Consider the following 13,378-nt stretch of genomic DNA (forward strand, 5'->3'; position numbering starts at 1 on the left):
ACAGGCTAAAAACCACTGTTCCACGCTGCAGATGCAAATGAAATTCTATCCTTGCATTTCTTTTTTTGTCTAATTAAGATTGTTGCACCTTCAGTGGTGGTATTTGACAAAACAAACTGCTCTGTCATTGACTGGGTCTTGACTTCTACTGTACTACTTCTTCCCACCTCATGAAGCTGAGCACTTGTACGAAACGTCACTCGACTGGCCCAGTGAACCACCTTTTTTCATCCCTCTGGATCATCAGGCAGCAAATTTTCTACTGAGGGGTGAGAAAAATCCTTGACTTCAGGTGGTACGTTCCTTCCACCTGCACGGCTTTGAACTACAGTGAAACCTCTTGTAGATGTGCTGAAGGATAACAAACATCTGGCTGCCACATCAAAGCCTTGCCTGCAGTAGCATTGGCATGTTCAGCAAGTCAGCATTTGCATTTCCTTGAGGCTGCAAACTTCTCTTCCGAAAAGGCTTGACCCTCGACAGTTCTCCTCATTTGCGCCTGTGGTTACTTTCTCGCTTTGATCTTTCAGGATATGTGCTGCTTTTTCTGAACTCCTTCATAAGCTGTTGGGGGGAGAGCTGTGTACTCATATAGGTTAGGGATATTGAGTCCAGTAAAAAGAGGTTCAGGTTGGCCCAAAGCAAAATCCAAAAACAGAAACGATGTAATACCTTTAATTAGGACCAACCCAAATGTCATTTGAAAGTTGTTTTATGTTGTTTAGTTGGTCCTAATGAAAGGTACTCCATGAAGTCTGAACTGAACAAAAAAAATAGCATCTAATACTATTAGATAATCAGTGATAAAGGTTTTAAGTCAACTGATATTAATATTTATGTTTTCCCTTTATATTAATATATATGTTGAAGTAAGTTTTAAATAATATGAGAATAGCATATATAGTGACTATTTTGGCTTGATACATGCACAATGCAGGCATTTGTGCAGTTGTTTGTACATCATGCTTTAAATACCTGTTTCAGAAAACTTGGTCTCTTCATGTGATCATTATTTCTTCTCAATTCAGTTGTTTATGGTGGTATACATTTGAAAGCTGATCAATGTGTAGATGCCATAAAGTGACAAGAGACCACATAAACCCTTCCTCTTGGATATTCATAGTTATTGCCTGTGGCCAATGGGCAGGCATTAATTCCTCTTTGTAGGCCAACACTGTGGAAGTTGAGAACCAACCAAGCTAGTATGAATTCAACATAACAGGATCATGTGCTTGCTATGGATCTTTTGGAAATGGTGGTTGCAATAGGAAGCCTGCCAAAGGCTCCCAAGGAAGTGCTTTCATTGTAGGAGAACTGGATTTTTGCACTCAAACTAGGATCCAATAATACTGAAAAATAGTGATTATACTGGCTACACAAACCAAACTCCACCATTCCTGTGTGGGAAGGCATCTTTGTCAAAGGCATCTATTGGACAGAACATGAAAAATGTCACACTTTGCTACAATTCCGTCCCCATTCTTAAAAAAAGTGAATCCCATACTGTTCAAGGCTGTGTTCTCACACTCTGCAATTCATGAGTGCATTTCTCTTTCTGTTAGTTTAAAAGCATTTTTAAAGCATTAAGAAACACTAGCCAATTCTTAGTGCTGATACTGCACTAGCCGTCTGCAACATTACCAGCACTAGAGCTGTCCAGATGTCCAGAATCAGCTTCAGAGTAATCTAGGCTACAATGATGAAAGCTATGCAAAAATAATCAATCTCATGATTTTTAGTCAATTACTTTGTTGCATTTACACAAATGTGCATATATTAGTTCTGAAGCAAAAAAGCATACGCTATTGATACTATTCAAGAATGTCATTGCAATCAACAGAAGAATGGGTTAGAATCCTCAGGTGAGTCGCAAAGCTTCTGCAGAACTGCCATTTTTGCTGTGTTTTGAAAGGAACTGTATGCAGCATTGAGAGCAGATGCCCTACTTCCTGCTTCTCTCTGCACACAAACCAACTTGCAAGACAAGGTTATTCAACAGTGGAGAGGGGTCTGTCTTAGCAACCACATACAGATACACTGTCTTCTCTATTTTCATAATGTGACTGTGATGTCATGGTATTTCCTGTCATGTGGTTGCAGCTCCATTGGTCCCATGTTTCCATCTGGAGTTATAGGTGGGACTTGGATCTGGAAAGGTTGAATACCTCTGTCTTGGACAGTGTGGTTCCTCCTGTGAAAGACAGAAGGGGGAAGGTATCTTCTAAAATGGCATGCCACTGACAGTTTTATAAGCAACAGTAAGTTTAAACAAAAGTGTAGGCAATTAATTTTCAGTTTATGAAAATATGTTTAATTGATTAATCTGAGTAATCACTTAAACATTACAGCCCTAATTATATGCTTAAGAGAGGATAATATTTCACTGTCATCATCAATGATAAAACCTCATAATTCTGTTTGTACCACTTGCTAGTAGCTTTTTCAGTGCACAAGCAATTTTCTTTCTTTGCATTTGCATTTGTCATTTCTGTCTTAGCAATGTAATATCCAAGCTTATCAGCTTGCGCTTATATCTTGGACTGCAACACACAATCTGCTGCTATACGTGCCATTCAATCTACAGTTTTAATGGTGACCATATTGTTGTGTGTTTCTGACTCTGTAATTGCTGCATCTGAATGTGAGATAGCTTCCCAGGCAAATTGTTTAGTTTGGCAAATGAAGGGTATTCTCAGGAAAATGGGGCTCATTAAAACACATCTCAGGCCCGGTGTGCCCTGTATTTTAAAATCCTGTAAAAGTTTTGCAAAGAGCAAAGAAACATTATTGTAGACCATGTTAAAAATAAATCAAAAAATCTTTGTAACTTTGAAAAGTGTTGGGCTCTGCTTTTTCCTCCCTCTTTCATTCAGGGGGCATTGAAGTGAGATGGCACAGCTGATAAAGATGGCACAGCTAATAAATGGTAGATAAAGACACATCTGTTGTCTGACCTTAGAAGTACAGCACCCGTACAGCACCTATTTGCAACTCATTAAGAGCCTCTAACCCAAGCTAGCTGACAATAGCGGTCTGAACCAGAAATATCTTTTCTTTAGACAATAAAGTAGAAAACATTTCTATAAAAAGAGAGCTCGTGCTGTGTTCACTGTGGCTAAACAGTGGAAGTATCATTGTGGAAATCCAAAACTCATCTCTGCTGTGAATTTGATAGATGGTCTTATTATGCAAACCACCATTCCCTTTCACCTCCATGCCATATTGCTCCATCAGCAATATAAGGGGAAAGATATTATCTTATAGGATAGTTGTGATGATTATGAGAAGATAATTAATTTGAATTGTTTTGAACACTGCAAAGTGCTGTATAAATGCTAGTTAGGATGATTTTTTTGTTAATTTAAGTACTAGACATGATATGTTAAACAATGCAGAAAATGGTATTACATAAGTAGAAAAAATGCAGTGAGAGCAAGATAATACGTACAACAAACAGATAACATAAACTGTATGCGGTAGTGTAGTCTACAGCCCCATTCGCTTTATCAAAGCACCTTCCTGAACCATTCTTTTATAATATAATATACCCTTATTTCCTTTATTAAAATGCCTACCTGAACCATTTTGTTTTACATAGTTTGCAGAATGACAGAAGCATGGGAGCCTTCCTGACCTCCTCAGGTTGGCCACTCCACAAGGTGAGGGGGACACAACAGAGAATGCAGGTGAATGGGCAACTGTTGATCTTGCCCAGCACAAGTGAGAAAAGCAATTTAGGGATATTCCTAGTATTTCCAGCATATTTTGCCAAGCATATTGAATAAATCTCTAGAAATGCTTCTGTTAAACCACTATAAGGAAATCCAGTGATACCCACAGAAGCGTGGAACATATGTTTAACTAAAATTTAGTACCTCATATCCTATCACAATTTAGTGCCTCATATCCTATCACAATACTCTAGAGGAGAATTCCTGACGAAAGTTAAGCGATAAGTAAATTGATACCGATATAAAAGATTCAGGCTAAAACCAGCAAATTTGATTTTTAAATTAAATTGATTTTGTAGCTTTCACAGCTATGAAATAATCAGAAGGGGGAAATAATATGAACCAGACAGTATGAATGGGGGAGGGAAATCGATTAGCGAGGGGCTGTGGCTCAGTGATAGAACACTCTCTTTTTTGCACAAAGAAGGTCCCAGTTTCGGTCCCTGGCATCTTGATAAAAATAGGTAGCAGGTGTTAGGAAAGGATTTTCGCTGCCTGAGAGACCCCGGAAAACTACTGCCAGCACATTAGAAGGACCAATAGTGTGACTCAGTATAAGGCAGCTTCATGTGTTCGATCAAACTAGGGAAGGAGAACACAACCAATACAAAACTGGGGGGAAAGCGCCTTGGAGAAAGGGAATATTTTTGCTTGGAGCCTAAAGCTAGGCTAGGTAGCAAGTAGGTCAATATGGAGAGAATCAACATGCCACAGTAGAAAAGACCTTGTCCCTGTAACATCCCAGCAAGCTGGGAGAGCACATGAAGAGCCTTAGCAGCAGATCTTAACTGATAAACAGTTTATTGTGGAAGAAATCAGTTTTTTAACTTACTGCTTTCTAGGCCATGTAGAGCTTTAAAGGTAAAAAACACCTCTTTGAACTGTGCCTTGAAGCAAATTGTCAGCCAGCATAGATCTTTTAGGACTAGTGAGATATGCTATCCAATAACAGCACCAGCGGAACAGAGTATTTATAAAACTTTCCAGCCTAAACTCTTAATATATACTTACATTCTTAGACGATAGCTATCCAATATCATGGCCAAAACTTGTGCACCAAAATACATTATTCCCAGTGGTGGTATGTTCAGAACTCTGTAAAAAGATCCAGATTTTACTAAGCAAGTGGAAGGCTGGCAATTTTATTATGCCATTGCATTTTTTATAGGTATGAATCTACCTTATCCACTGGGTTTATATGATATTTTCCAGTTAATAACATCTGCTTTTTCAGACTCCTATGAAGCTTGAACTTATACGAGAACCTTTTTAGATTGCTAAATGCTGGCTTTATGGTACTATAAGAGTTTCTAGCTAGAAACAGACTTTTATAGCCGCTTTAAAATATCAGTCCTTTCATTTAAAAGCCTGGGTAAAAAGAAACATTTTGGTCTGACCCCTAAAGTAGATTAGGGTATCTTGTTACCACCATGAGATGCCAACTTTCAGAGGGGGAAAATTAACAAAAGACCAGAAACTCATGAATTTAATAACAAAAAAAATATTAAAATAGTATGTGAACCCTTAACATTTAATTATTTTTTTTTGTTATTATATTCACGGGTTTCTTGTCTTTTGTTAATTTTCTCCATACCGTGAATCTCCTCTTTTTGCTTTGTAACTTTCAGGTGGGGCCTGGAGATGTCTCAGAATTGCAATTGATTTCCAGAAGACAGAGATCAGTTCCCCTGGAGAAAATGGCTGCTTTGGAGGGTGGACTCTATGGCATGGTACCCCACTGAGGTCCCTCCCCATCCCAGAGCTGGCAGCCCTAATAATTACTGATGGCAAAACATTACAGTGCACAAATGTAAAAGCTGTCCCAACTTTTTGGTACACATTTTTAAATAGCTTGCACATTTCGTAAATACTGGAAAATTTAGCAAAAGGATGCAGTCTTTCAGGTACTATATCCCTAAGCTGTTTAGGGCCTTAAAGGTAGGAACCAGCACTTCAAATTGTGCCTGGAAACATAGCCATGATTATGATGGACAAAGGTGCTTGATGGTGGGCAGGAGAGGGGCTGGGATGGTGTCCTCTTGATCTCTTTGACTATGCTTATAGGATCAAGAGCATTACAGTGGTCCTCTGTTCTCATGTGATGGAAAAGATTAATTATTACATGTCAGGGTTCATCAAGTCTAAGTTGTTAGAGAAAAAAAACCTGACTGCTGCTATCTCTGTAACTTCAAAAAAATGCTAATATGTAATGCCTGCTCCATTTGTTTCTTCCTCTCCCTATTTTTTAGATCTCAATGAATGTGGACTGAAACCAAGACCATGTAAACATCGGTGCATGAATACCTATGGCAGCTACAAGTGTTATTGTCTGAATGGGTATATGCTTATGCCAGATGGATCGTGTTCTAGTACGTCAAGAGCCCTCTGCTGAATAAAAATTAATATATATCATTTAAAAACATACCATGAGAATAAACTTTGCTAAATTAGATAAGGAAATGTAGAATAATTCATTTGATTGGCTTTATTGTTACAGCACAACAGAGCTTTCAGTCACAATTACTTTATTTGGGAATGCCTTGTTATACGAGCGTGAGACATTTATTATCTGCCTATGTAAATGCAACCCATTAAAAATGACAGATGTCTGCTGGTTTGCCTGTTTTAAAGCTCTGGTGTAAACTTCCCAAATGTCAGGTTCTTTATGACTCATATAGAAGAGGATACTTTTGAATACTAAGAATGGGAAAGAGAAATTGCTTTTCTTTAAGGATTACACAAAATCTTCTCAGCAGTGTTGAAGGGGTTAGAATGTAAAAGGAACATGATAAAAATGTGCTGGTTTATTTTAAGCATCAGATCATTTTTAGCAGGCAGTTTCCAAAAGGCTCCAATTCTTAAAGAACTGTGAACAAGCTTCCTGAGTTACTTCAGGATCCTGTTGTCTCATTAAGATTATAGATGATGGTTTTATCTTATGAAACTTGTCCTTTATCTCATGAAGCAGGTGACTGAGCTCCTCTGCAAATAGTTTAACATCTGCATGAAAGGACAAATTGAGGCAGTACAAAGTGGAAAAAAAATCAAACAGATGCATTTCCTGCAAAAATCAGTAGTACTCTTTTCACAGACTTCTTTGTTATTAAATTAATTCTATTATTAAACTTGATAGAATACAATACAACACCGAATTTAAATACAGAGCCACTTTTAATTGTTTGTAATGATAATCTCTCAACAGATGCCCTCACATGTTCCATGGCAAACTGCCAGTATGGCTGTGATGTCGTGAAGGGAGAGGTACGCTGCCGTTGTCCGTCACCAGGGTTACAATTAGCACCTGATGGTAGAACTTGTATTGGTAAGTCAAGGCCCATAAATATATATTTTTTCTGTGCTCTCCCTTTTCCAAGCAATGGGAAATAATGGGCAGTTTTCTCAGAGTTAGTCTTCTTTGGAAGAAAAGGACCTAAAGACTTAGAGTCTTCCGGCCATAACCTATTTACAGTCATATTAGATTAAATAGGTGTTACAAGACTGCAAATGAAAACAGCACTAAATAGCAGTAGTAATAATTCAATCTCCCCCCAGCAATGATCTTTCTTCTTATGGTTTTTCATCTTTGATATGATGTGCCCTCAAGACTAATGCAAATGTATAACAATAGCTAAGAATTATAATTCTAAGAATTATAAAAACCATGATGTAGCATTATCATGAGTGGAAACAAGGTATGGCCTCCTCTAATCCATGTTTCTAATTAGGGCAAATAATAGATAATGAATAAACTAATGCATAACCAGAATTGGCTAAAGTTCAAATTGATAGCTAGATTTCATACAAAAATCTCCTACTTTGAGATCAACAGACCTAACAGAACATGGAAATTCCTACACAGCTTTTTCACACATGCTTCTTAAAAACAAATGGCTATTTTGTTCTGGGAGATGAAGAGTGAGGGAGGGAAAAAAGAGATAAACAAGTTGAGCGTGGATGTGTCACATTAACTCATAATTCCTGTGTAGCTGCACATACAAAACCAGAATAAAACATAATTTTCAAAAACATATTTGTGACCATTCAGGTTTGCTAAGATAAACTTTAAAACAAATTTAAGTGTATGAAGTATGTTGTTGCAGATGACTGATTGATTTTTACTTGTAGATGTTGATGAGTGTGCCACTGGGAGAGTGACCTGTCCTCGGTTTAGGAAGTGTGTCAACACATTTGGAAGCTATATTTGCAAATGTCACAAAGGCTTCGATTTGATGTACATTGGAGGCAAATACCAGTGCCATGGTAATCAAATTAGTTTATTGTCAAAGCATTTCTAGAAGGATATCTGTATGTGTAGGATGTGCTTTTATTTAGGAGAGAAACTACATATTTCAGGATTCCCCCTCAAAATCTCCAGGAATTTCCCAATCTGGAGTGACCCCTGCCCCATGTTCTTTTCATGATGTTCTGTGTGTGTCCCCCCACCCCTTTCACGGGCAGCCAAATCATTCTTTCCCCAGTGTTGTTTCTTGTTGGCTACCCTTGATGGGGGCAGAAAGTATTACTCTAGAGTGTTACTCTATGACTGTAATCTTCAGAACACCTTTCAGGGATGAATCCCCACTGAATAAAACAGGACTTACCTCTGAGTGTACCTGTTGAGGATTGCTCTCTCTGTTGTGGAAGGGTGAGGAAGAACTCAACACAGTAAGGGTGTTCTTGGAAGGCAGCACTATATTTCCTGTAATGTGTAGCTTAGGTGTCAGAATAAGGCAATGATTGCTATCTCAACTGTTTCTAATTTTGTAAGATTGAGTATCTCAGAACAAGCCCTATAAAGTCCTCTAAGAAGGCTAAGTTGTTTCAGACAGTGTTTCTGCAAGCATTCATGGTTCTGTATTTTAACATAATTACACAGGACTTGTTAATTCCCCAACAGTAATCATTCACTATATACCATAACAACAATTTTCTAAACTAGTTGCATTTACAGCGAAACTGGCCTTACAGCTAAATTTGATGATATAATGAGTTCCTTCATTTCCAGTCAGTTTGCCGAAATGAGACAGATTCCAGTGCTATTTGTGTGAAGCAGAATACAAATTTAAGATTTACTCAGATTTAGGCTTTAAGAAGCTATAGAAAGAAAAGAGGCTTCTTGGTACATTTTGCACAAGCTCTTCATAGTGAAATAATCCATGAAATTCTAAAGTGACCAACAGAAATGTATCTATTGAAACAATCTGTGATCTGGAAGCAAGAGATCCTACTTTACTTAACAAACTGATGTCTGTAACAATTTCTGTGCAAGTATAGACATCATGTAGGATTGGCTCACATCAAGTGACTGATTGCCAGTACCAGCCCAGATAATTGCTGTCCCGGGGTCAGTGCCAAACACTTTCCTTGTCCATGATCTAACAAAAAGCAAACAACTGAAATGGCACCAAATTTATCGCAAATGTGGATGCCTCAATCCATGCTTCAGAAGGGTATTTTTCAGTTCTGGAACTGTCAATTAAAAAACATGTGAATAAACTGAAGCTCAGTCCAGACGAGATGGAGGTGCTGCTGGTTGGCAGTTTGACTGACCAGGAAGGAAAAGAAAATGCAAAATCAAACCACAATCCACATAATACCTTTTATCAGGAGCAGTTATGGTGTCACAAAGCAGCATATGAGCTTTTGAGTTCCATATACTCTTCCACAAGTGTAGGCTGGTCAGTATGGCCATGTCACAGGGAAGTGGTAAGGATTAAGCACATGTTAAAGTTGCCAACCTCTGTGTGGGGCCTGGAAAGGGAATTTCTCAGATTAGGCAGTGCCGCTCTTTGAACAACAAAACATCTGTGGCTGATTCTGCATGTCAAAGTACCATTAAAGCCATTCATTTGTGACATTCTTTCTTTGATTTTCACCACTGGTATGATGAGCTTCAGTAGTGTAAAAAGAGAGATTGGCACCTGTATGTCTTGAAGATGCCAGTAACGATGTCTGTCATGTGGAAAGACTTTTACATGTATGTTTTTCTGTGATAGATATTGATGAATGCTCACTTGGCCAGCATCAGTGTGGAGAATTTTCCCATTGTTACAACACACAAGGATCCTATAAGTGTAAATGTAAGGAAGGATACAGAGGTGACGGCATGAACTGCATGAGTACGTAATGCTCCTTGTGATCTTGAATTCCAAAACTAAATGTGATGGAAATATAATCATGCATCTTTTGAGATCCAATCATGTCTGTCTCAGTTTCACTCAGAGACTTTAAAGGACTGGACAGTATATTTAAAGTTTTATGAGTCTTAATATGCCACCATATAAATACATAGCTTTAAGTTCTTTTCATTCTTAGAATGAAAATTCACTGAACCCAATTTGCACTTTCATTCTGTACATTGCTCTGGTAGTTTTAATACTTTGCAATCTATGCTTTGTTACTAACAGGAATATGACCTTGTTGTGTTGGTCCTTAGTGTAAGTTGCTAGCACTTGTTATTGCCTGATTATATGTTGTTTAAACTTTGTTATGATAGGTGTGGTGTCCCCGGTCAGAAACGTTTTGTTACAGAGATCAACCACTAAGCAATGTTGTCTTTCTTAACAGGTCCTTCCACATACATACCCATTGTATCCCTGACTCACTCTGTATGTTCACCCACACAGTGTATCGAGGCCCCAATATCCATTTTTAGCAGCCTGACAAACTACATATGCTTCAAATGCAGAAGATCTGGGTTTAATCTTGTGCACCTCCAATCCACATGTTCATCATTTCTCCAGTACCAAACTCTGTGTGGAGAAAGACAAGACAGGAAAAGCCTTTGCTGATTTCTTTTTAGACTCCCCCGTTTTGTTAGATGCTCTTCTTCCCACCCATCCCAAGATACTTCTTTCTGTAAAAAATACCCCGAACCATCAAATTAGGTTGAAAGTCTTGGGAACCCGCATGGTGTGATAACATCTGAGGTTTTGCAGACCTGGCCAACAGAAACTTGCTTCTGTTTCTTGCAAGCCCCTTGGAGCATGGAACAAGAGATAACAAAAAATAATGTATCGTGACTTGTCTGAATCATTCTTTTCTTATTCATTCTGGTTGTATGCATGTGCAAGCCAGGAAGTAAGGACTTTGATTGCTTGCCTTCAGCATTTGAGAAAAACTGAAATTGGTGATGTGGTAGCTGAGATGCATTCATACCTGATTCTGGTCAGGTGACATGCATGACAACTCTGAACAAGCAATTGGTTCAAATTAAATGGAAATCTCTTTCTTTGGAGCTCTTGGCAGAGACCCTTGTTGATAATACTAAATCTTTTACCAGCTTTCGATGCCCTTGAAAATGAAACGGGTTTTGACTTGGCTGAGGGACGTGGCAGAGGTCAACAGGACCCTTTTAATGTGGTTCTCTCTGAGATGGTATCTCAGAGGGAGATGTGGGGTAAGGGGCTGTCTCTATCCATTTTTTGTACAGTTCCTAAGGCAGTGGGCCTCCAGTGATTGTTATGGGCAGAAGTGGATACTAATTAGATATAACTAATGAAAATTAACTGCAGTGAATTGTAAATACCCTGCCTTGGCAGAAATTCCACTGGTGACCAGTGCTGAAGTAACAGGACTCCTTTAGCTTAGCAGTAGAGGCTTGCAGTGTTTCAGTTGTCTTAAAGCTTGCCATTCGTGTTGTCTTAAGTATAGTATTAGCCATGTTGGTCTTCTAGAGCAAACCTGTGAATTGCATTTGTTACGGGGACTCTTCCAGATATAACTTCTGTGTGGGAAACAATACTTATCCTGGCTACATCACTTAGAACTATTTGCTATGTGAGCTGTCACCATAGAATTACAAGCCTCCCTAACATTCCTGGCACTTGAGCTCATACCCTGCCACAAATTTTGTTAATCTTGAAGGTGCTACTGGACTCTTGCTCTTTTCTATTATGTCCGATAGTTTAGCTATTTTATCCAGTCTCATATGCATAGTTTTATGAAAAAACATTTTGCATCAGGAGGAGTAATACCCGATAGTTTAGCTATTTTATCTAGTCTCATATGCATAGTTTTATGAAAAAAAACATTTTGCATCAGGAGGAGTAATATGTGCATTTAACATGTTCCGTCTTCAATGTAGGGTGGGTATTGGTGCCTCCCATCCCCCCCACACTTACCAAGAACATGCCCAGAGGAACCTTTGCTGTTACTATACCACTGAAAAGCTGTTGCTGCTTAAACCTTAATGATTGTGAACCAGGCAGAGTATGTCATGTAATTGAGGAAGTATGTATTGTCTTGAATAATGCTATATAGTCACAGAAATAGCTCTTATCAAATTCATCTCAAAAGTCAGAAAGGGGAAGTTGTATTTACATAAGCTATAAGTAACGTGTACTATAATACTTCTGGAGTAAATGACTGTGGCTACTTTGAAGTAAATTATTTAGTTGTTGCTTTTGTGTGTTGTGTCCTAGGTTTGCTTTGCATGGAGAGATGACTCTTGTTTTTCCCCCCCAGCTATTCCCAAAGTTATGATCGATCCATCAGGCCCATATACTGTATTTAAGGGCAATACTACCTTTCCTAAAGGTAGTGGTGGGATGACCAATAGGATACCTGAAATTGGAGGCACAAAGCACCCCGTCAAAACTCCGCATGTACCAGCTACAGTGAGACCTGCGCCCAGGACAACAATAAAGCCTACCCCACGTCCAACCACGAGGCCAACACAAAAGCCCTTTACCAGATTTGTAACAAAGCCTGCAACGACAAAACCAGCATGGAAGCCAGCAACAAGACTTCCACCAGTAACGAGACCTTTGCCAGTTACAAGACCTCCAACACCACCCCCAACACCACTCAAGCCCACCACCGCACAAATACCAAGACTTACAACTAAAGAGCCTCAGCTTGTTCCTACTATTGCAACACCTCCACAGGGATTTACAGTTGACAACAGGATACCAATTGATCCTCAGAAACCACGAGGAGATGTGTTTAGTAAGTAGCAGTCAGATTTTGTTACATGGATACAGTTTGAGCTGTTGTCAATGATCAACTCAGGAAACATGGTACTACCTATGGTAAAATTACTTGCAGAAATTGCATGCAACGTAGGAAACTGTAGTGGTTTTGAGCACTGCAAGACCTTTTGGTTTTGAGCTGTAGGTGAAGCTCATAAACCAAACACGTTCCGGCTGAGGTGGTTGTGTGTGATGCATTAAATCTCTTTGTCTTTGTACTTCACTGAGACTCAAGGCAGGTTACAAAATATAGGAAACAATTCAGTCAAACAGCATGAAATGTCTGATAAACAATGCAGTAGGATTAGGATTTGTTGTTGTTCAGTCGCACAGTCGAGTCCGACTCTTCGCGACCCCATGGACGAGCTCTCTCCAGGCCTTCCGGTCTTCTGCCGTCCTCTGAAGTTGGCTCAACTTCATGTTCGTTGCATCGATGACACTGTCTAACCATCTCATCCTTTGCCGTCCCCGTCTTCTTTGACCTTCAATCTTTCCAAGCATCAGGGTCTTCTCCAGTGAGTGCTCCCTTCTCATTTGGTGGCCAAAGTATTTGAGCTTCAGTTTCATTATCTGGCCTTCCAGGGAACAGTCAGGGTTGATTTCTTTGAGGATTGACTGATTTGTTCTTCTTGCAGTCCAAGGGACTCTCAAGAGTCTCCTCCAGCACCATAGTTC

General features: G+C 39.1%; 1 protein-coding gene across 4 annotated transcripts in view; it reads left to right on the forward strand.

Annotated features, from left to right (window-relative positions):
- NPNT (nephronectin) overlaps positions 1 to 13,378 on the forward strand; it is an 89,241-nt gene that overhangs the window by 52,887 nt on the left and 22,976 nt on the right. Inside the window, exons 4-9 of one of the 4 annotated variants that reach the window (XM_015410519.1) lie at positions 177 to 269; positions 5,981 to 6,100; positions 6,934 to 7,053; positions 7,857 to 7,991; positions 9,728 to 9,850; positions 12,198 to 12,680. In XM_015410519.1, coding sequence (XP_015266005.1) covers positions 177 to 269; positions 5,981 to 6,100; positions 6,934 to 7,053; positions 7,857 to 7,991; positions 9,728 to 9,850; positions 12,198 to 12,680 — 1,074 coding nt within the window. The remainder of the gene's footprint in view (positions 1 to 176; positions 270 to 5,980; positions 6,101 to 6,933; positions 7,054 to 7,856; positions 7,992 to 9,727; positions 9,851 to 12,197; positions 12,681 to 13,378) is intronic. The other 3 variants (XM_015410521.1, XM_015410520.1, XM_015410522.1) reach the window with 3 other exon arrangements.

Source organism: Gekko japonicus, unplaced genomic scaffold (assembly GCF_001447785.1).
Source record: "Gekko japonicus isolate JY-2015 unplaced genomic scaffold, Gekko_japonicus_V1.1 scaffold2595, whole genome shotgun sequence".
NCBI classification, from domain to species: domain Eukaryota; kingdom Metazoa; phylum Chordata; class Lepidosauria; order Squamata; family Gekkonidae; genus Gekko; species Gekko japonicus.